The 23923-nt window shown below is 42.7% G+C and overlaps 1 protein-coding gene across 1 annotated transcript; it reads right to left on the reverse strand.

Moving 5' to 3' along the window:
• Positions 1-640: 640 nt before the first annotated feature.
• Positions 641-19311, reverse strand: LOC115158204 (transmembrane protein 161A). The gene is made up of 12 exons (XM_029706863.1): positions 19169-19311; positions 18376-18479; positions 18042-18128; positions 17821-17912; positions 4878-5034; positions 4388-4539; positions 4209-4272; positions 3892-4035; positions 3671-3784; positions 3359-3533; positions 3146-3242; positions 641-2518 (listed from the first exon to the last, which is right to left on the reverse strand). Exons 1-12 carry the CDS (start codon positions 19169-19171, stop codon positions 2220-2222), a joined length of 1488 nt encoding a protein of 495 aa, XP_029562723.1. The 5' UTR covers positions 19172-19311; the 3' UTR covers positions 641-2219.
• Positions 19312-23923: the final 4612 nt, after the last annotated feature.

Genomic DNA, 23923 nt, shown 5'->3' on the forward strand with positions numbered 1-23923 from the left:
GATGTGGAAGTCAAATAATATCTACAATAAATCATGTCAGCTCTGATTAACACCCTGCAGGCTGCAGTCTGGCTGTGACACATCTGAGGGAAGGCTTTGTTACTTATTGCCAGGGATATCTGACAGAAGTTTGCTGTACAATATCAAGCTGTTTTTAACAATATTATTCCACAGTAGGAGTGATATCCAGAAAAAATATCCAATTTGAGATGCAGAATAATGTTACATTGTGACACTACATCACATTGCTAAAAAGCTAAATGAAATTGATCACACTAAAATCAAAATATATTTCATGCAAATATATCAGATTGTTGGAGGAATAAGTGCAGTGAAATTATCAACGATTAAAATATTATCCACTCTGGAGGTTAAGGTCAGAGATGAAGGTCAAGTCAGCAGCTAGACACTATTGTCATGCATGATGTATTTTGTCAAATGGTGAATTAACTTTGAGAAAGCCCTTTCTTTTATCTTCCTTATCTCCCACACTATATGATATACAAGACATAAGTCAGTGGGAGAAATGAAAAGCTGAAATGTAAAAATAAAACATTTTGCTGGGATAATTAAAACATGTGGTATTGGAATGACTAAGGTGTGATTAATCATCGATAATAAAAAATTAAAAAAGACAAGATTTAAAACAAGAGTTTAATAATTTCATAAGCCAGTAACATTTGCCACACAGACAACAGAATAAAACACATTTTGAATACAACTAAAAGTTCAAACCATGCATTCATAAGTCTTTTGTTGTAAAAAACATTTTCATACAAACCACACAACGTAAAATGATTAGCAAACATTCAATCATTCAGATTTTTTTATTTTTTTTAAAAGCAGAAATCACTTTCCAAAAACAAAACGACCCAAAAGTCCAACAGCACGACACCTGTACCTTTCCAACATGATCAGTGGCAATAGAGTAGAAATAAGTTTATTAAAAAACAAACCGTTGACACTACAAATCATTTCTGACCCAGGTTTAAGTTTTAGGCAAGATTTGTTCTAAGCCTACATCCTAAAAAGGGGCAATCTGCAGTTGCTACATAAAATGTTTTACTTATAAATTGTACCCACTGATTGTTAAAAGATATAACTTATTAATGCCTCATGAGCTGAGTTCAACTGTCGTACCCCATCAGAACCAAAATAAGCTTGTTTTACTCCAATGTTTGTTAACAAAGTGTATAGAAAAACTATATATATATATATCCTCAAAACATGGTTAAAACTATAATTTTGATATCATGGATGGTCAGTCCTTGCATCCATCGCTGTCTATACATTTGAGAGTGGTTACATTTCTCCCTCCCCATCCCTCAGCTTTTACCGAAACAGGGGCGGGGAAGGTCGCTTTGTTATTCTTTCAACTGCTGATTGACGCTTTAAGTGTAAATGATTGTTTGGCAGCAAAACAAATCACAGAAAATACTTTCTTCAAACAAATTCAACTGACAAACTTTGTTGGGACTGAAAGATGGATGCTAATACAGGTAAGATTTACCAAATCCAGGCTGGGCTGGAGTGTTACTCAATGCTACAGATAGACCGCTGTTATCACCAGTCTACTATTTTGCAGAAGAAATAGATATCTTATCATTGACTCAAAATCCCTGAGTTTCCAGGCACTTAGAATTCTTCACGGAATACATCCATTAAACACAGTAAAATATCCTCAGTGCTTTGTTTTAAAAGGTGGGTAACTAACGATTAAGGAGAATGGACGGTCGAGTGGTGATGACTGCTGATCAGTACGGTACAGCAGAACTAAAGGACGAAAATAAATAAAGCATCAAGCACTTCTGAAATCAGCCTCTACTAGCAAACTAGGCTGAAGTAGTGGTACCTTTTCCTACTAGAAACAGCTCATTTGCAACATTTCCTGATACTATGTGATAAAATAAAATAAAAAAAAGGAACACTGGCTTCAAATGCATTTGTTAAAACAGAGAAATGTCATACATAGCAGTTGGATAGAATCCAGTCCACATTATACAGCATTTCATCATAGTCCAGGTCTAAGGGTCTGACTGGGCCCACAGGACAACAAGGTGTCAGCATGTCAGAAACCATCACATCCCTTTTGATATCGGTGACACCTTTGTTACAGTAACAGACAGGAGCACCCATCCTGTCCATATGTTGTATTGAGTTTGACCTTCCTGGAACACTGGGATGGTGTTAGCTAGAGATTGTGGGTAGTGTAGTCCTCTTCAGTTCTGCATGAGGTACTGGTGGAAGTAAATTCCAAACAGGCTGCTGATGACTTGGCAGGCGGCCACCCACCAGGTGAGGAAGGCAAAGAGGCCTCTGAAGAAGAGGGGGGTGAGGACGGAGCGCAGGGCCGAGAAGCCCTCGGTCAGACGGGCCACCGTGGCCTGGATGTCCTCCTCGATATCCTCCATCCCCTCCTCGTCGTCCTCCAGCCCTGGCAGGACGGGAGAGACCGTGGGCATTACCAGGGCAGGGGTCACCCCCGGAGCCTGCTCTGCGCCACTCCACGAGAAGTCACCTAAGATACAAAAAAAACAACAGTAGGAACAAATGAGTGTTACAACAAGACATTTGAAAGGCACAACTGAAATACATTACATTTCCATGGATCAAGCATTGTGATGAAACTGTTGGTATATTATCATAACTCCATATTGTTAAATTGTAGAATGCAGATTCTCAGCATTTACGGAGGGACACCTAAGGCCTCACTAAAAATCAAACGAGAATCTGTTGTTCGCGTACAGTTTAGCAGCTGTTATAGCAGTGTACCAAAATTCTTACGCTACTAGCTCCTAACAACGCAGTCAAATGTCAAGCAGCTAAAATGGAAAGAAAAATACAACAAAAAAAGGCAAGAAATCAAGAACGGCAGGATGAATCCAATTAACAACCCTAATAGCACTGAAGCAGTATCAAAATGCAATCTATGCAAATGTACATCAGTGGAATTTACACAACAGCTAAGAATGATATGCACAGCAGTAGATATATTAGAGTGAGATATGTGAAGAATCCAGTATATAAATAAATATGCAGTGTGTATAAATAATGAAAGTATTATTTGAATATAAGAAAAAGCGATGAATAAAAAATGTTCCCTCAAAGCTAGTTGTTGCCATGCTAGGTGCTGTACATGTCTTACCAAGGGCCTTCAGAGCCAGGGTAGAGAAGAGGATGAGTAGAACAGGGACCATGTACTGCAGGGTGACTATGGTCAGGTAGCAGAACACACGGGTCACCTGGAAGGACAACAACGTCAAAAGACTCATGGGTTTAAGGTCTCATCTGGTTCTCCAAACAACTCAAAATAATTCCTTTAACATGAAAACGTTGCGATTTAGATGTGTTGTCGGACCTTCCTCTGGATGTCGATGGCGGCAATGCGCCCCGCCTCCTTCTTCATCTGGTCCACCCACTTCTGGGACAGGTTGAGGTAGGCTTGCATGTGGTAGCGGGTGAGGGCCAGCCTCAGGCAGCACAGCACCACCACTGTCCACAGACGAACACTGTCAAACACCGCGCTTGACATACTGGGATATCAGACACACACAGAGACACACACAGAGACACACACAGGAGATCTGTTAACACTTTGAGAAGGAATCAGCACAAGGGTGCCAAATGGTCACATTTGTAATATTGGAGTCTAGGAAACAAACACACTTACAGGGTGACTGAGGTCTTCCCCATTGGAGCGTTCCCCAGGAAATCCCTAGCAATGGGTTTGATCCACAACACGATCACCATCACTGGGGCCAGGAAGCTCATGTGCAACAGCATTCTAAGGGAAGCCGAAAACAGCACAATACCCAAACAGTAAGACACTACAAGTGAATGGAACCAGTTGGTTATTTGGTTTCACAGTTAAATAAGTGTTTGTGTTCTTACTGGATGAATGGGCGGTCTGAGTTCATCTGAACTGCGTCCAGGTGGGTCTGGGCTAGACGGAGGCCAGGGAAGGCCAGCAAAGCACCAATAAAAGCACAGATGGCAGCCAGACCCAACTTCACAGTCAGCTTGGTCACTGGGACTCTGATGGGAGTCCAAATATAATAGCAAACATTAAAAGGCGCACATTTGCCAACGCAGATCACTAAAAGCATATTGTCAGTCAATGAATGACTGGCTACTATTCTATGGACCCAAGTTGTGATTTTCATTTTTGAAAAAAAAAAAATTCAACTGTCCAACTAAAAGATACTTACGACCACTCAGCAAAGCCTTGATGTTTTGCGAAAACCTCAAGGTTGTCAAAAAGACTGTTAAAACCTGCAATACAAAAGCATGAAAAAGCCCAAACTGAAATGATCAAATTAACTAAATAAATGTGTTATACATAGCCCAATGGGGCGTGCCATAGTAGGGGTTAATGTAGTGGACATACCAGGCTCCAGGCCAAACTCCAGGTAGTCCTCTCTGACCACCAGCACCAGCATGGCCACCAGCAGAGACAGGAATCCAAAGGCCAGGCACACCGAGCGCTCGCCTCCCTCGTCAGACCTAAAGTAGTGGCCCATCAGGGAGTGGAGGGTTTTCCTGTGAGAGTTAAGGGAAACACAGGGACAACCGGACAGTCCTTTGGAAACAAAACAGCTCCAATCAAGGAGCAGCACAATATTGATGCATCTGAGTATTTTTCTGGCACAGTACATGTTTGGGTTATTCATTTACCAGGGTCCCACTTTGTAGAAAGTGACACGAACACAGTTTTTACATAATAACATTGGCAAGTACAGTGAGTACAACTTCAGTTAGTCTAAGTTGACATTGTAACACAGTACTTAGAGCTGTTTTCTTTAGAATAGTTCATAATTACTTTTTCAAAATTGTAATACAATTTTGGGCTTCCAGCACGAGGGTGAACTGAAGGATACAGGCAGCAGAGAACGGTCAGCACACACCAGATGGCCCCAATGTGGACCTCCTTGGCGGGGTCCACTACACAAAAGTAGCCCTCAGTGAAAAGGTAGATGCCCATGGCATACACTGCAAAGTCAATCAACCACTGGTACTCCAGGAAGAATCGCAGTACTGAGAATGGGAAAGGAGAGGCAAAGCAGAAACATTGTAAGGAAAAGACAAGGCCTAAAATACAAAGCCAGCTAAGGCTTGGAGGGCTTTTCAGTTTGCAGTAGTGGTTAAAAAACAGCTAGATGGAGTTCGTCTAAGCGGTCGGCCACGCTCAGACGAGCTACAGCTAAGCTAGCCGTTTTTTCATGGTCCTTCGAATCGTTGAGATTCTGACCTGGCTACAGTGATGGCGTACCAGTGAGCTGCGAGGCCTTACACACCTCTCACATCCTACAGTCGACCAACCCAGCTCCAGGCCTTCTCAGCGGTCAGGGAGTGACCACACTAGGGTTGGGCAATACCCAGACTTTTACGAGGACCTGCGTCATACGCAGGAAGAGATCAGGATGGTGTACTCACCACCGCGGGAGCACCATTACTGCCGCTACTCTCCTGACCGTCACCACTATAGGCCCCCCAGTTAAAGCCATCGTTCCCACCTTGGGAGTGCCAACACAGCCTATACTCCCCGAGTCAGCCAGGCTTACTACTCAGCCAGGCTCACTACTCCATGAGACGCACTACTCCAGGCCTCTCCAGCCAGAGCACTTGCCACCTCCACGGGACCATTGGGACTTCCACTAGGTCCAGAGGTGACCCAGTTATTTACCAGATCGTCGTCACTCAGGCCCCCCGGCAGGAGGCGTATCTACAGTTGATGTCGGAACTTTACATACACCTAGGTTGGAATCATTAAAACTCGTTTTTCAACCACTCCACAAATTTCTTGTTAACAAACTATAGTTTTGGCAAGTCGTTTAGGACATCTACTTTGTGCATCACACAAGTAATTTTTCCAACAATTGTTAACAGACAGTTTATTTCACTTAAAATTCACTGTATCACAATTCCAGTGGGTCAAAAGTTTACATACGCTAAGTTGACTGTGCCTTTAAACAGCTTGGGAAATTCCAGAAAATTATGGCATGGCTTGTGATTAGGCTAATTGACATAAATTAGTCAATTGGAGGTGTACCTGTGGATGTATTTCAAGGCCTACCTTCAAACTCAGTGCCTCTTTGCTTGACATCATGGGAAAATCTAAAGCAATCAGCCAAGACCTCAGAAAAAAAATTGTAGACCTCAACAAGTCTGGTTCATCCTTGGGAGAAATTTCCAAAACGCCTGAAGGTACCACGTTCATCTGTACAAACAATAGTATGCAAGTATAAACACCATGGGACCACGCAGCCGTCAGAACGCGTCTCCTTCCTGAGCGGTATGTCTCCTAGAGATAAACGTACTTTGGTGCGAAAAGTGCAAATCAATTCCAGAACAGCAGCAAAGGACCTTGTGAAGATGCTGGAGGAAACAGGTACAAAAGTATCTATATCCACAGTAAAACGACTCCTATATCGACATAACCTGAAAGGCCGCTCAGCAAGGAAGAAGCCACTGCTCCAAAACCGCCATAAAAAAGCCAGACTACGGTTTGTAACTGCACATGGGTACAAAGATCGTACTTTTTGGAGAAATGTCCTCTGGTCTGATGAAACAAAAATAGAACTGTTCAGCCATAATGACCATCGTTATGTTTGAAGGAAAAAGGGGGAGGCTGGCAAGCTGAAGAACACCATCCCAACCGTGAAGCACGGGGGTGGCAGCATCATGTTGTGGAGTGCTTTGCTGCAGGAGAGACTGGTGCACTTCACAAAATAGATGGCATCATGAGGAAAGAAAATTACGTGGATATATTGAAGCAACATCAAGACATCAGTCAGGAAGTTAAAGCTTGGTTGCAAATGGGTCTTCCAAATGGACAAAGACCCCAAGCATACTTCCAAAGTTGTGGCAAAATGGCTTAAGGACAACAAAGTCAAGATATTGGAGTGGCCATCACAAAGCCCTGACCTCAATCCTATAGAAAATGTGTGGGCAGAACTGAAAAAGCGTGTGCGAGCAAGGAGGCCTACAAACCTGACTCAGTTACAACAGCTCTGACAGGAGGAATGGGCCAAAATTCACCCAACTTATTGTGGGAAGCTTGTGGAAGGCTACCTGAAACATTTGACCCAAGTTAAACAATTAAAAGCCAATGCTACCAAATATTAACTGAGTGTATGTAAACTTCTGACCCACTGGGAATGTGATAAAATAAATAAAAGCTGAAATAAATCATTCGCTCTACTATTATTCTGACATTTCACATTCTTATAATAAAGTGGTGATACTAATTGTCCTAAGACAGAGAATTTTTACTAGGATTAAATGTCAGGAATTGTGAAAAACTGAGTTTAAATGCATTTGGCTAAGTTGTATGTAAACTCCCGTCTTCAACTGTACCAGTGTCGGGATCGCCACTTCCCCACAGAGGTGGCCCAGCTGCTCCCCCGACCAACGTCTCACTAGGTCCCCCGACCAAAGCCACCGGAGTGCCGGGTCCGCTTCTGCTCTTCAGAGCGGCCTAGCTCCACATCAGATCAACTGAACTCCGGAGTGGACAGTCCACGACACCAAGGTCTGCACCCCCCTCAGCCATAGCCTCAACTAGCCATAGTTGAAGAGACTCCTGCTCCAGTAGTGCTGCCATGCGGCCGTTCTGACTGCCGTTTCAGAGTAGTCCTCTACTCGCAGTGGGGACCCCCTGGTGGTCGAGGCAGACGCTTGGGTGTCCGAGGTTCGACTGTCTGCTGCCCTGAAACCTTCAGCCACAAAGTCACCAACCCCCTCCTGCACCTGACACGGAGCCCAAGCTAGCGGTGGATTATTCATCCACGCCTAGGATGGAGAAACAGCCTGCAGTTCAAATGTTGGGGCCTCTCCCAACATGGCCTGGTGGGATCAGCCCCATCCGGTCTTCGAAGTTCAGCCTGTGCTGTCAAGGCCCAGGACTCAGCCCACTCCTGCTGGCCCACTACGTCAGCCCATGGCTGGTGGGTGCTAGCTGGCCCCACCTGCTGGCACCAGCCTCAAGGACCCCAATACCTCGCCTCAAGGGACCCTCCAGTCCTCTCCATGGGGGACTCGCCAACCATTACCCTTGGTGACCCACCAGAAGTCACCCCTGATATCCCCCGACCTAGACATCCAGTGTCCTTTGTTCCCGGTAGGTTCAGATTTCTCTTCCTTCCTAGCAGTATCCTGCCCCTCAGGTAGGCTTTGAGTATCATGCCCCTTTGGTATGTCAAACGTACCCTTACACACACACACACACACACACACACACACACACACACACACACACACACACACACACCCACCCACCTCCCCCCCCGGTAGTGTCTCAGTTTACAGCCCTACCCGGCCTTCAGTCTCTGACCTTAGTTGCAGGTTCACACTGTTCTGACTTAGGTTCCGGGACTTCTGCCTTAGAATGGAATAGGACTGGGGGCCTAGCACTATGATCCCTGCACTAATAGCCCCTAAGTTTGCTGCTCTGCCAAGCCCTTAGCAACTTACCCAGATATGTCCCATGTTTGCTCCACCGTCAGGTCGGGAGCCCTTGCGGCTCCCTAGCCAACCAGGCTTAGAGCCCCTGTAAGAGCTAGGCCCTAAGTTAGCTGCCCCGTTTGCAGGTCTGCAGTCTCCTGCCTTAGTTGGTCGGCAGATGCCCAAGTTAGTTGGCAGAGGCCTAGACTGCTAGGTTTACAGCCTCCTGCCCTACTAGGCCCAAAGTTAACTGCACTGGGCTTGTTGTCTCCAAACCTATTCAGCCTGCAGATCCCTAGCTGGCCAGGCTTTCAGCCTCCTGACCTGCTAGGCCACAAGTTTCCTGTGCTAGGCCCTCAGCCCTCTGACCTGTGGGACCCACCATTCCCTGACCCAGGGTGGCTGCTGTCTCCAGTTCTGGAGGGCCGCTAACCTCCTGCACTGGATGACCCTCCATTCGTCGCAACTCGGAGAGCACCTGACAGTCTCTGGGGCCTAGCCTGCACCTGCCTCCGGATCGTCTAATGTTGGTACAGCCGATCTAACAACTTCTGTCTGTAACGTCTGAACCGTTTGGGCTACACACTAATATACAGTACTAGTCAAAAGTTTGGACACACTCATTCAAGGGTTTTTCTTAATTTTTACATTTTAGAATATGTGAGGACATCAAAACTATGAAATAACATGGAATCGTGTAGTAACCAAAAAAAAGTGTTAAACAAATCAAAATATATTTGAGATGAGATTCTTCAAAGTTGCCATCCTTTACCTTGATGACAGCTTTTCACACTCTTGGCATTCTCTCAACCAGCTTCATGAGGTAGTCACCGGGAATGCATTTGAATTAACAGGTGTGCCTTGTTAAAAGTTATTTTGTGGAACTTCTTTCCTTAATGTGTTTGAGACAATCAGTTGTTTTGTGACAATCAGTTGTTTTGTGACAAGGGGCTAAATTGGGCTAAGTCCATATTATGGCAAGAACAGCTCAAACAAGCAAAGACAAATGTACACAAATGTCATATACAGTCCATCATTACTTTAGGACATAAAGGTTAGTCAATCCGTAAAATTTCAAGAACTTTGAACGTTTCTTCAAGTGCAGTCACAAAAACCATCAAGCGCTATGATGAAACTGGCTCTCATGAGGACCGCCAAAGGAAAGGAAGACCCAGAGTTACCTCTGCTGCAGAGGGTAAGTTCATTAGAGTTACCAGCCTCAGAAATTGCAGCCCAAATAAATGCTTCACAGAGTTCAAGTAACAGACACATCTCAACATCAACTGTTCAGAGGAGACTGTGTGAATCAGACGTACATGGTTGAGTTGCTGCAAAGAAACCACTAAAGGACACCAATAAGAAGAAGAGACTTGCTTTGGCCAAGAAACACGAGCAATGGACATTAGACCAGTGGAAATCTGTCCTTTGGTCTGATGAGTCCAAAATTGAGATTTTTGGATCCAACCGCCGCGTCTTTTAGAGACGCAGAGTAGCTGAACAGATGATCTCCGCATGTGTGGTTCCCACCGTGAAGCATGGAGGTGGTGGTGTGCTTTGCTGGTGACACTGTGATTTATTGTGAATTCAAGGCACACAACAAACATGGCTACCACAGCATTCTGCAGCGATACGCCATCCCATCTGGTTTGCGCTTAGTGGGACTATCATTTGTTTTTCAACAGGACAATGACGCAACACACCTCCAGGCTGTGTAAGGGCTATTTGACCAAGGAGAGCGATGGAGTGCTGCATCAGATGACCTGGCCTCCACAATCACCTGACTTCAACCCAATTGAGATGGTTTGGGATGAGTTAGACAAAAGAGTGAAGGAAAAGCAGCCAGCAAGTGCTCAGCATATGTGGGAACTCCTTCAAGACTGTTGGAAAACCATTTCTCATGAAGCTGTTTGAGAGAATACCAAGAGTGTGCAAAGCTGTCAAGGCAAAGGGTGGCTACTTTGAAGAATCTAAAACATATTTTGATTTGTTTAACAGTTTTTGGGTTTTCTACATGATTCCATGTGTTATTTCATAGTTGAGGTCTTCACCATTATTATACAATGTAGAAAATAGTAAAAGTAAGGAAAAACCCTTGAATGAGTAGGTGTCCAAACTTCTGACTGGTACTATATATGGAGACTGTTTAATGCCAAAAATATGGGGTTAAATACATGTAAAAAATAATAATGTTTCCTGATCTTTCTTATCTCTCTCAGATATAGGAGAGACACTTCAGAACAAAACTTCCTTTTGATATCTTTGGGGGACTATCTGTTATTCAATGTGCTTCTATGTGCTAATAGCAGTAAGACCCAAAATAATGTATCAAATAATTGTTTAATATTTCTTTATAGTTAAAGGGGTTTTAAACTCAAAAAGCTAAATGATCCTTGATATGACCTTAAAACAATTCCATTTAGCTTAGTAGAACCCCCCCTCCCATGGATTACACAGGGCTAAGACTCTGACGGGTTAAAGACTAAGCCCCCCAGTGCAACCTTTTTCAAGTTTTTTGGATTTCTTTAAGAAATCCAAGGGCAGCTGTAAAAAAGGCCATGCCTGTGCACGGGACTTTCCCCACAGTCCCTTAAGGGTGGATCTCTCTCCATCACAGCTGTCCATCACAGCCCTTCGTTTTCAGCCAATCAGTGGGCTTGGACACGCATGTGGACACTGCACCTGCCCGTTCTAGCTGACACAAGAAGAGGACACAGGCTTTGGTGACCAAGTTTACTCTTTACTCTTGGAACTTTGTGCGTGCATCCAAGATAGTAACTTACTATTTTGGATGCACGCACTCTCTAATACTGGGAGTTTTATGCTGTTTAGAGATGCTTAGTTATTTATATAGTTGCTTATAGTTACTTTCCTACATTTGTATTTGTAGTAATGCTGTAATTCTGCACCTAATTCTCTTGTATATTTAGGATGGCCTACAGCTGGTGCAAATTGTGTATATCATTATTGCATTGCTTGCATGAGTATTTATGCACAATATGTTAGTTTAGAAATTGTTATTTTATAGCTTGTAATGTTTGCACATTCTACCACTGCGCATTCTTATTTCGCACTAGTGCTATACCATGGTGAGTTTCTAGAATTTTCAGACGGTCCTCGAAGTTCAGTCTGATGTACGACTCTGTGGGACCAGAGACAGACCAGATAAGATCTACATCAGGCCAGAGAGAGGGCTATAAATCGTGCCTGTCCGAGTTATTAGTTCTCTCTCTGCTATGTGTGTATGTAATGCCATTATGTAAAGATCCTGTTGTATTGCTACATTATTATAGTAGATCGTATCTGGTCTGTCTCTGGTCCCAGAGTCGTACATCAGACTGTGCATGTGCGAGCTTCCAGGACCGTCTCTGAAACTTCTATCAGGTTCTAGAAACTTGCCATGGCATAGGACTAGCGCAAACTATGAATGCGCAGTGGTAGAATGTGCATACACTACAAGCTATACTATAATAATTTCTAAACAAACATTGTGCATAAATACTTATGCAAGCGATGTAATAATGATATACAGTGGCAAGAAAAAGTATGTGAACCATTTGGAATTTCTGCATAAATTGGTCATAAAATTTGATCCGATCTTCATCTAAGTCACAACAATAGACAGTCTGCTTAAACTAATATCACACAAACAATTATACGTTTTCAAGTCTTGATTGAACACACCGTGTAAACATTCACAGTGTAGGGTGGGAAAAGTATGTGAACCCTTGGATTTAATAACTGGTTGACCCTCCTTTGGCAGCAATAACCTCAACCAAACGTTTTCTGTAGTTGCAGATCAGACCTGCACAACAGTCAGGAGAAATTTTGGACCATTCATCTTTACAAAACTGTTTCAGTTCAGCAATATTCTTAGGATGTCTGGTGTGAACCGCTCTCGAGGTCATGCCACAGCATGTTAAAATCGGGTTGAGGTCAGGACTCCAAATGGGCCACTCCAGAAGGCGTACTTTCTTCTGTTGAAGCCATTCTGTTGTTTGATTTACTTCTGTGTTTTGGGTCATTGTCTTGTTGCGTCACCCAACTTCTGTTGAGCTTCAATTGGTGGACAGATAGCCTTACATTCTCCTACAAAATGTCTTCATAAACTTGGGAATTCATTTTCCCGCAGATGATAGCAAGCTGTCCAGGCCCTGAGGCAGCAAAGCAGCCCCAAACCATGATGCTCCCTCCACCATTCTTTACAATTGGAATGAGGTTAATGTGCTGTGCATTTTTTTCTCCACACACAGTGTTGTGTGTTCCTTCCAAACTAAACTTCCGTTTAATCTGTCCACAGAATATTTTTTCAGAAGGGCTGTGGAACATCCAGGTGGTCTTTTGCGAACTTCAGACGTGCAGCAATGGTTTTTTTGGACAGCAATGGCTTCATCCGTGGTGTCCTCCCATTAATACCATTCTTGTTTAGTGTTTTACATATCGTAGACTCATCAACAGAGATGTTATCATGTTCCAGAGATTTCTGTAAGTCTTTAGCTGACACTCTAGGATTCTTCTTAACCTCATTGAGCATTCTGCACTGTGCTCTTGCAGTCATCTTTGCAGGACGGCCACTCCTAGAGAGACAGTGCGGAACTTTCTCAATTTATAGACAATTTGTCTTACCGTGGACTGATGAACATCAAGGCTTTTAGAGATACTTCTGCAACCCTTTCCAACTTCATGCAAGTCAACAATTCTTAATGTTAGGTCTTCTGAGATCTCTTTTGTTTGAGGCATGGTTCACATCAGGCAATGCTTCTTGTGAATAGCAAACTCAAATTTTGTGAGTGTTTTTTATAGGGCAGGGCAGCTCTAACCAACATCTCCAATCTCGTCTCATTGATTGGACACCAGGATAGCTGACTCCTGACTCCAATTAGCTTTTGGAGAAGTCATTAGCCTAGGGGTTCACATATGTTTTCCAACTTACACTGTGAATGTTTAAATGATGTATTCAATATAGACAATACAAATACAATAATTTGTTTGTTATTAGTTTAAGCAAACTGTGTTTGTCTATTGTTGTGACTAAGATGAAGACCAGATCAAATTTTATGACAAATTTATGCAAAACTCCAGGTAATTCCAAAGGGTTCACATACTTTTTCTTGCCACTGTACACAATATGCACCAGCAGTAGGCCATCTGAAATATTCAAGGGAATTAGGTGCAGGATAACAGTAGAGCTACAATACAGACTTATAAACTAAACAGCTAAGCATTACTAAACAGCATAAAATCCCCAGTAGTAGACCCCACAACTTACTTTCTTGGATGCACACACAATGTTCCTTGAGTAAACAGTAAACTTGATCACCAGCCAAAACTTGTGTATTCTTGTTGCGACGTCGATAAAACTCTGAGCTACAATGGGCAGGTGCCAGGTCAACACGCGTGTCCAAGAACACTGATTTAAAAAATAAATAATAATAATAATAATGTAATGGCACCGTAGGGGATGGCTGCCGTTTTATGGGCTCCTAACCAACTGTGCTATTTTGTGTGTTTTTTCACATTGTTTGTAACTTATTTTGTACATAATGTTGCTGCTACTGACTCTTATAACCGAAAAGAGCTTCTGGATAACAGAACAGCGATCACTCACCTCAAACTGGACAAAGATTTTTTTCTTTAAATCAGTCCGACGTGAAGGATATACTGCCCAAATCTCTGTCATTCGCGTGAAGAACAGATGGAAATACAGGGGGCGGAGATCGGGGAGCCTTGTGAGAATTTGTTGGCGAGTGGGTAACCCACCTCTACCATAAGTTCAATTAGCCAACGTGCAATCACTGGAAAATAAACTGAATGATCTTCAGTCGAGACTTTCTTACCAACGGGACATTAAAAACTAATATCTTACGTTTCACCAAGCCGTGGCTGAACGACGACACATAATATACCACTGGCTGGGTTTTCCGTGCACCGGCAGGACAGAACAGCTACGTCTGGTAAGACAAGGGGTGGAGGAGTGTGTCTATTTGTCATAACAGCTAGTGCCCAATGTCTAATATTAAGGTAGTCTCGAGGTATTGCTCGCATGAGGTAGAGTACCTCATGATAAGCTGTAGACCACACTATCTACCAAGAGTTTTCATCTATATATTTCGTAGCTGTCTATTTACCACCACAAACCGATGCAGGCACTGAGTCCGCACTCAACGAGCTGTACAAGGCCATAAGCAAACAAGAAAATGCTATTCAGAACCAACGCTACTAGTGGCCGGGGACTTTAACCTCTTATGGCTAGGGGGCAGTATTTTCACGGCTGGATAAAAAAACGTACCCGATTTAATCTGATTATTAGTCCTGCCCAGAAACTAGAATATGCATATAATCATTAGCTTTGGATAGAAAACACTCCAAAGTTTCTAAAACTGTTTGAATGGTGTCTGTGAGTATAACAGAACTCCTATGGCAGGCAAAAACCTGAGAAGGTTCTGTTCAGGAACTACCCTGTCTGAACATTTCTTGCCCTTGTTGATTCTCTCTATCTATTACAAGGGATCTCTGCTGTTACGTGACACTTCCCACGTCTCCAATGGGCTCTCAGAGCCCGGGAAAAACAGGAATGACGTAATTCAAAGCCCTGGCTGAAACACACGAGAGCAAAAGCTAAGTGCTCTATCAGAGGAGAAATGCTTAGGCTTTTCTATGAGATAAATTGCATAAAAATTGGTTTTAAACAGCGGTTGACATGCTTCGAAGTACGGTAATGGAATATTTAGAAATGTTTTGTCACGTTCTGCGTCATGCGCACGACCGTGATTTACCATTGGGATAGTGTCTAGAACGCACGAACAAAACGTTGTTGATGGAACATAACGATGGATTATTTGGGACCAAACCAACATTTGTTATTGAAGTAGAAGTCCTGGGAGTGCATTCTGACGAAGAACAGGAAAGGTAAGACCATTTTTCTTATAGGAAATGTGATTTTAGTGAAGGCTACACTAAATATGAACTTGATTGAACAGACATGCATGTATTGTATAACATAATGTCCTAGGAGTGTCATCTGATGAAGATCATCAAAGGTTTGTGCTGCATTTAGCTGTGGTTTTGTTTTTTGTGACATATATGCATGCTTTGAAAATGGCTGTGTGATTATTTTTAGCAGGGTACTCTCCTGACATAATCTAATGTTTATCTTTCGCTGTAAAGCCTTTTGAAATCGGACAGTGTGGTTAGATTAACGAGAGTCTTGTCTTTAAAATGGTGTAAAATAGTCATATGTTTGATAAATTGAAGTTATAGCATTTATGAGGTATTTGTATTTCGCGCCACGCGATTCCACTGGCGTCCCACCTTGCCCAGGGAGGTTAACATACAACACTAACTTGACTGTGCCTTTAAACAGCTTGGAAAAATTGCAGAAAAGAATGTCATGGCTTTAGAAGCTTCTGATAAGCTAATTGACATAATCTGAGTCAATTGGAGGTGTACCTGTGGATGTATTTCAAGCCCTACCTTCAAACTCAGTGCCTCTTTGCTTGACATCATGGGAAAATCAAAAGAAATCAGCCAAGAAAAACATTGTAGACCTCCACAAGTCTGGTTCATCCTTGGGAGCAATTTCCAAAACGCCTGAAGGTACCACGTTCATCTGTACAAACAATAGTACGCAAGTATAAACACCATGGGACCACGCAGCCGTCATACCGCTCAGGAAGGAGACGCGTTCTGTCTCCTAGAGATGAACGTAATTTGGTGCGAAAAGTGCAAATCAATCCCAGAACAACAGCAAAGGACCTTGTGAAGATGCTGGAGGAAACAGGTACAAAAGTATCTATATCCACAGTAAAACGAATCCAATATCGACATAACCTGAAAGGCCGCTCAGCAAGGAAGAAGCCACTGCTCCAAAACCGCAATAAAAAAGCCAAACTACAGTTTGCAACTGCACATGGGGACAAAGATCGTACTTTTTGGAGAAATGTCCTCTGGTCTGATGAAACAAAAATAGAACTGTTTGGCCATAATGACCATCGTTATGTTTGGAGGAAAGAGGGGGAGGCTTGCAAGCCGAAGAACACCATCCCAACCGTGAAGCACGGGGGTGTCAGCATCATGTTGTGGGGGTGTTTTGCTGCAGGAGGGACTGGTGCACTTCACAAAATAGATGGCAACATGAGGAAAGAACATTATATGGACATATTGACGCAACATCTCAAGACATCAGTCAGGAAGTTAAAGCTTGGTCACAACTGGATCCTGGACTTTCTGACGGCCTCCACAGGTGGTAAGGGTAGGCAACAACACATTTGACATGCTGATCATCAACACGGGGGCCCCTCAGGGGTGCGTGCTTAGTCCCCTCCTGTACTCCCTGTTCACCCACAACTGGAAGGTCTGATCACCGACAACAATGAGACAGCCTATAGGGAGGAGGTCAGAGACTTGGCAGTGTGGTGCCAGGACAACAACCTCTCCCTCAACGTGAGCAAGACAAAAGGAGCTTATCGTAGACTAGAGGAAAAGGAGGGTCTAACATGCCCCCATTCACATCGATGGGGCTGTAGTGGAGCGGGTCGAGAGTTTCAAATAACTTGGTGTCCACATCACCAACAAAGTATAATGGTCCAAACACACCATGACAGTCGTGAAGAGGGCACGACCGGTTGCATCACCGCCTGGTATGGCAACTGCTTGGCATCCGACTGTAAGGCACTACAGACGGTTGTGCGTACGGCCTAGTACATCACTGGGGCCAGGCTTCCTGTCATCCTGGACCTATATACTAGGCGGTGTCAGAGGAAGGCCCAAAAAATTGTCAAAGACTCCAGTCACCCAAGTCATAGACTGTTCTCGCTGCTACCGCACAGCAAGCTGTACCGGAGCGCCAAGTCTAGGTCCAAAAGACTCCTTAACAGCTTCTACCCCCAAGCCATAAGACTGCTGAACAATTAATCAAATGGCCACCCGGAAGATTTACATTGACACCCCCCCTTTCTTTTTACACTGCTGCTACTCGTTGTTTATTATCTATGCATAGTCACTTTACCCCTACCTACATGTACAAATGACCTCGACTAACCGCACATTGACTCTGTACAGGTACCTGCTGTATATAGCCTCCTTTTTGTTATTTCATTGTGTTATTTTATTACTTAAGTGTATTTAGTAAATATTTTCTTAACTCTATTTCTTGAATTGTTGGTTAAGGGCTTGTAAGTAAGCATTTCACAGTAAGGTCTACAAAATATGTATTCGGCGCATGTGACAAATACAATTTGATTTGATCTTTGATTGTCCGAAAATGATGGGCTATGATTGACAGCTAAGATGGAGAGATATCCACTCTAAAAGGACTGTTGGGAAAGTCCCGTGCACAGGCATGGCCTTTTTTTTTTACAAGTGGTGCTTTTGTTTATTTACCAAGGGCATCAAGGACGCCGACTGGGGCTTTTTCTAAGTGAAGGTCGATGTCCTTGGGAACTGTGAGAGGCTTGCTGTCCCCATTCTGTCTCCTACAAAACAGAAGTAGTCAGCAAACGTTTCCTTTAACAGCCAGTCTACCACCATAACAGTGATACAAAGGCAGCAGACACCAGTTGTACTGTATCATCATGCCCCTCCCACCTGTCCCCAGCTCACACCTGTCTCTCTTGTTGGGCTTGCTGGGCATCTGTTTTCCAGCTAGGGCACACAGTTCTCCCTCAGAGGGGTGTTTGAACCGGAAAAGACTGAAAGGATAAAGTTAGATTTGTTAAAAAAATATATATACACACCCCAAGTAAGTTATTAGCTAGTAGTAGGGTCACAGTTGTTCTTTCAAATCAATTTCCCCTGATAAAGGCTAAGAGTTTATCATGGCCTTATGATCATACCAGGAATGTCAGACCCTTACCATGAAGTCAACATTACCAAGACATAGCTACACCCCATCTCCAAAGCCACTTCTGTATATGACATTGGTGTACATGACTTTACCTGCCATTGCACAGGAGCCAGCGGGCAAATGAACAGTGTGGAGCCATTCTCTGCATGATGCTAGCAGCCAGCAAGCTGACCACCAGCTGCACTCCAATCAGCGCCTGGTCAGTGAGAGAACACACACACACACACACACACACACACACACACATACACACACACACACACACACACACACACACACACACACACACACACACACACACTTGGTTAATCAAACTAAAGTACAAAAATGTGTTAACCCAACTTTAATAGACAGCCAACATGGAGTTTCCAGATTAATTTGTCATCTGACACATCAGCTGTTATTCATTTCAAAGGAGTCGCTACTGACGTTACATCTGCCAGAGGGTGGGGGGCGCCCTCCCTACGTTGTCAGTCATTCAACTTTTCAACGAAGAAACCAAATCCTCTACAGCCAATGAAATAAATTGCCCAAGATAGCCACGACATGGGGAAAAATGGCTGTGAAGGTTTAAGTTAACCAGCCACGATAGCAGCCCAGCAAGCTAGCTGACTTATTGTGCGACGTGTACATAACTAGTAAAATGAATGGAAAGAGCAAGTTATGCTGCTAGCTAACTTCATACTGACACCCAGCCAGCTATCAACTTGCAGGGAACCTATAACTAGCTAACTACGTTACTTTACAAGTAGTTGATCATGCTAAGCTAGCTAGCTAGGCTAACTATTTTGTAGTCAAATACGTGTAACAGTGGCTACAAGCATTAGCTAGCGAAGCTTTACATGCTGGGTACAAGTGGCTACAGCAAAAGATTTAGCTACTCACCATCTCTTCAATTATCCGAAATGTATTTTCGTAGTGTTAGCTACACACGCGTGTAGGTAGCTTCAGTGTCTTGACAGCTGATGACATGTGAAACTCGGGCTGCATTCATTACATTAGAACGTTTCAATTCAACCGAACGGGGCTGTACACCAGGAGCGCCCACGTATCTCAAAGTCTGTTCAAGAACGTAAAATAACGTTTTGGGAAAACGTGCGTTCAATACAAACTGTTCCGCAACGTAGCAAGTGGTCATGCTAATTGAATGCATCCCCGGATTTGGGTTCCACGAACCTCAGAAAAACAAGCGTTTCCATTGGATCGAGAAGCCTGTTGACGATTTAATTGTATACCCTTATAAAATATTCAAAAATGTTGGAAGATTTCCAGTAAAAATATTTTTCGGTCACAATGGCTGTGTTCGAGAGCATCAAAACCGTGATGTATCTTGGGTGAATTGTGACTGACTGATCTACAAATAATATTGAGTAGTTATTGAGTAGTTAATTTCGAACGCACCCAATAACAATAATAATGTATTTTATCATGGAGAAAATCAATTGTTTCACCTGCTTAGCAATAAAAAGCAGTGGAGGGAAAAGTACCCAATAGTCATACTTGAGTAAAAGTAAAGATACCTTAATAGAAAATGACTCAAGTGAAAGTCACCCAGCAAATTACTACTTGAGTAAAAGTCCAAGGTATTTGGTTTTAAATATACTTCAATATCAAAAGTTGCTAAAATATACTTAAGTATCAAAGTATAAATTATTTCAAATATATACAGAAGATAGTCCTATTTGGTAAAAGACCAAGTCCATATTATGGCAAGAACAGCTCAAATAAGCAAAGAGAAACAACAGTCCAACATTACTTTAAGACTTCAGTCTTAAAAGGTCGGTCAATACGGAAAATTTCAAGTGCAGTCGCAAAACCATCAAGTGCTATGATGAAACTGGCTCTCATGAGGACCGCCACAGGAATGGAAGACCCAGAGTTACCTCTGCTGCAGAGGATAAGTTAATTAGAGTTACCATCCTCAGAAATTGCAGCCCAAATAAACGCTTCACAGAGTTCAAGTAACAGACACATCTCAACATCAGCTATTCAGAGGAGACTGTGTGAATCAGACCTACATGGTCGAATTGCTGCAAAAAAAACACTACTAAAGGACACCAACAAGAAGAAGAGATTTGCTTGGGCCAAGAAATACAAGCAATGACATTAGACTGGTGGAAATTTGTCCTTTGGTCTGGAGTTCAAAATTTAGATTTTTGGTTCCAACCTCCATGTCTTTGTGAGATGCAGTGTGAGTGAGCGGATAATCTCTGTGTGTGTATTTCCCACCGTAGGGCATGGAGGAGGAGGTGTTATAGTGTGGGAGTGCTTTGCTGGTGACACTGTCTGTGATTTATTTAGAATTCATGGCACACTTAACCAGCATGGCTACCACAGCATTCTGCAGCAATACGCCATCCCATCTGGTTTGGGTTTAGTGGGACTATCATTTGGTTTTCAACTGGACAATGACCCAACACACCTCCAGGCTGTGTAAGGGCTATTTGACCAAGAAGGAGAGTGATGGAGTGCTGCATCAGATGACCTGGCCTCCACAATCCCCCAACCCCAACCAAATTGAGATGGTATGGGATGAGTCGGACTGCAGAGTGAAGGAAAAGCAGCCAACAAGTGCTCAGCATATGTGGGAACTCCTTCAAGATTATTGAAAAGCATTCCAGGTGAAGCTGGTTGAGAGAATGCCAAGAGTGTGCAAAGTTGTCATCAAGGCAAAGGGTGGCTATTTGAAGAATCTCAAGTATAAAATATATTTTGATTTGTTTAACACTTTTTTGGTTACTACATGATTCCATGTGTATTATTTCATAGTTTGAATGTCTTCACTATTATTCTACAATGTAGAAAATAACAAAAAATAAAGAAATCCATCTCCTTTTATCTTCTCCAACTGCCGGCCACTGGGCTTCCTCTCATTACCATATTTGGTAGTGAGTGGAAACGCCAACCGTATGCTTCACATTTATACTTCTGGTGAAATATCTGTCTCTTTGTTCCATCTGTTCCTTAGCTACTGTAAAGTGTTTCAAGGAAATTCAACTAACCTGTTCTTGCCGATATTTTCCTCATTCTTAATTCAGGAAAAAAGTGTATTTGAAAAATGTCCGTGTCCAGTTGCATGTTTGTTGAAAAATTCCTTGCTACACTTTACAGTAAGGTGTAACAGCTGTATGGAAGCATTCCCATATTACCATTACAAAGTGTAGCTAGAGAACACCCTGTATACTGCAGCTTGCCCATGTTTTGTACAGTTTACAGATTTACAAGGAAACCAAAACTATTATATATTTTAAATACATTTTAATAGTTATTTTTATATCTGCCTCTCGACTGTTTGTCTATCAATGGGCCTAGAACCTGTAGTTTTATTAGATGTTACATTTGGATGATGGGTGGTAAATCATGTTGAATAATAACACTGTCTGATTCTTGAGTTCTGTCGGTCTGTCTTTCTGCCTATGTGTCTTTCTATCTGTCTGTCCATGGCTAATTATCACGTTCTTTGTCTGTGCAGTTTTATCCCTGACTTAGTTCCACCCCATGTCTCCTTAAAACCCTGAATGCCTCGCTTATAGGATCTCCCTAATGATAATCTCCCTGTTGCATGCTTTGAACACGGTGGGTCTTACGTCTGGAGATAAATATTATGGGCAATTCCATGGTAACATAAAGATGCTGAGACTCCGATTTTTTTCACTTTAAAAGTATGCCCAATAAAGACCGTTCATTGCAAAGTTAAACAAACCGTGAACCTCTATGCACAAGGACTACTAACAATTTCCACAGAAAATTTTACAAAAACACATTTACTTGAAGAATAATGCAGATTTAAAGTTTGATAACAGAATGAGGTAAAATCGCCCTCAGTCTTTTATGTGACCACGTTTTCCAATATCTTAAATATTTCTTAAATATATACTCCGAATTAAGATTCAAAGATGTCTGCAGAAAGAATGGAGTGTCAAATATGATACAGTATGTCACATTGAGTTAGATTTTTTTTTTCTATTTTTGTTATTGAACTAAAGTAAGGGAAGTGGATTAACATCCGGGGTAAAAATTGATGGTAACATGATCATGGATCCCCGATCTGTACAAACAAGACCACATTTGGTTGTACCAATCATAGATGTCTATGTTTCATAAGTTTGGACATCACAGTACACCAACGTAGAGTAGAGTAGAGTTCAGTAGAGTAGAGTTCAGTAGAGTAGAGTTCAGTAGAGTAGAGTTCAGTAGAGTAGAGTATAGTTCAATTCAGTATAGTTCAGTCGAATAGAGAATAGTTCAATCGAGTAGAGTATAGTTCAGTTCAATAAAGTAGAGTATAGTTCAGTTCAGTTGAGTAGAATATAGTTCAGTTGAGTAGAGTATAGTTCAGTAGATAAAGTATAGTTCAGTAGAGTATAGTTTAGTACAGTAAATTATAATATACTCTAGTGTGCTCTACTGTACTTTACTGTACTAAACTAATCTAATGATAATAAAGCCGAAGGAGATGGCCGCCATTTTACGATCTCTTAACCAATTGTGCTATTGTGTATGTTTTTTCGCGTTATTTGTAACTTATTGTTTCTGCCACCATGTCTTATTACTGAAAAGAGCTTCTTGATATCAGGGTAGCGATTACTCACCCCGTACTGGAGGAATTCTTCTTCTTCAACGAGTTGGATGGGAAGGATTTACTCCAGACACTGACAAGGCCCTCATCCCTGTCATTCGCAGGAGGAAAAGACGGAGGTATCGTGGACGACGGTCCGGGTGGTTTGTTACTATCCGTCGCCGAGAGGGTAATCTACCTTTACCATCGGTCCTGTTAGCAAACGTACAATCAATCGATAAAAAAATAGACGAACTACAAGCACGTATATCCTACCAACAGGATATCAAAAACTGTAATATCTTATGTTTCACCGAGTCGTGGTTGAACGACGACATGATTAACATACAGCTGGCGGATATTAAGCTTTATCGGCAGGATAGAACAGCGGCCTCTGGTAAGACAAGGAGCGGTGGCCTGTGCAACAGCTGGTGCATGAAATCTAAGGAAGTCTGGAGGTTATGCTCGCCTGAGGTAAAGTATCTCATGATAAGCTGTAGACTACACTATTTACCAAGAGAGTTTACATCTATATTTTTCGTAGCTGTCTATATACCACCGCAGACCAATGTTGGTACTAAGACCACACTCAATGAGCTGTATACGGCCATAAGCAAACAGGAAAACGCTCATCCAGAGGCGGCACTTCTAGTGGCTGGGGACTTTAATGCAGGGAAACTCAAATCAGTTTTACCTCATTTCCATCAGCATGTTAAATGTGCAACCAGAGGGGAAAAAAACTCTAGACCACCTTTGCTCCACACACGCGTACAAAGCTCTCCCTCGCCCTCCATTTGGCAAATCTGACCATAATTCTATCCTCCTGATTCCTGCTCACAAGAAAAAACTAAAGCAGGAAGCACCAGTAACTCGGTCAATAGGAAAGTGGTCAGATGAAGCAGATGCTAAGCTACAGGACTGTTTTGCTAGCACAGACTGGAATATGTTCCAGGATTCTTTCCGATGGCATTGAGGAGTACGCCACATTAGTCACTGGCTTCATCACTAAGTGCATTGATGACGTCGTCCCCACATGACCGTACGTACAGTGCCTTGCAAAAGTATTCATCCCCCTTGGCGTT

This window comes from Salmo trutta, chromosome 22 (genome assembly GCF_901001165.1).
Source record: "Salmo trutta chromosome 22, fSalTru1.1, whole genome shotgun sequence".
NCBI lineage: Eukaryota > Metazoa > Chordata > Actinopteri > Salmoniformes > Salmonidae > Salmo > Salmo trutta.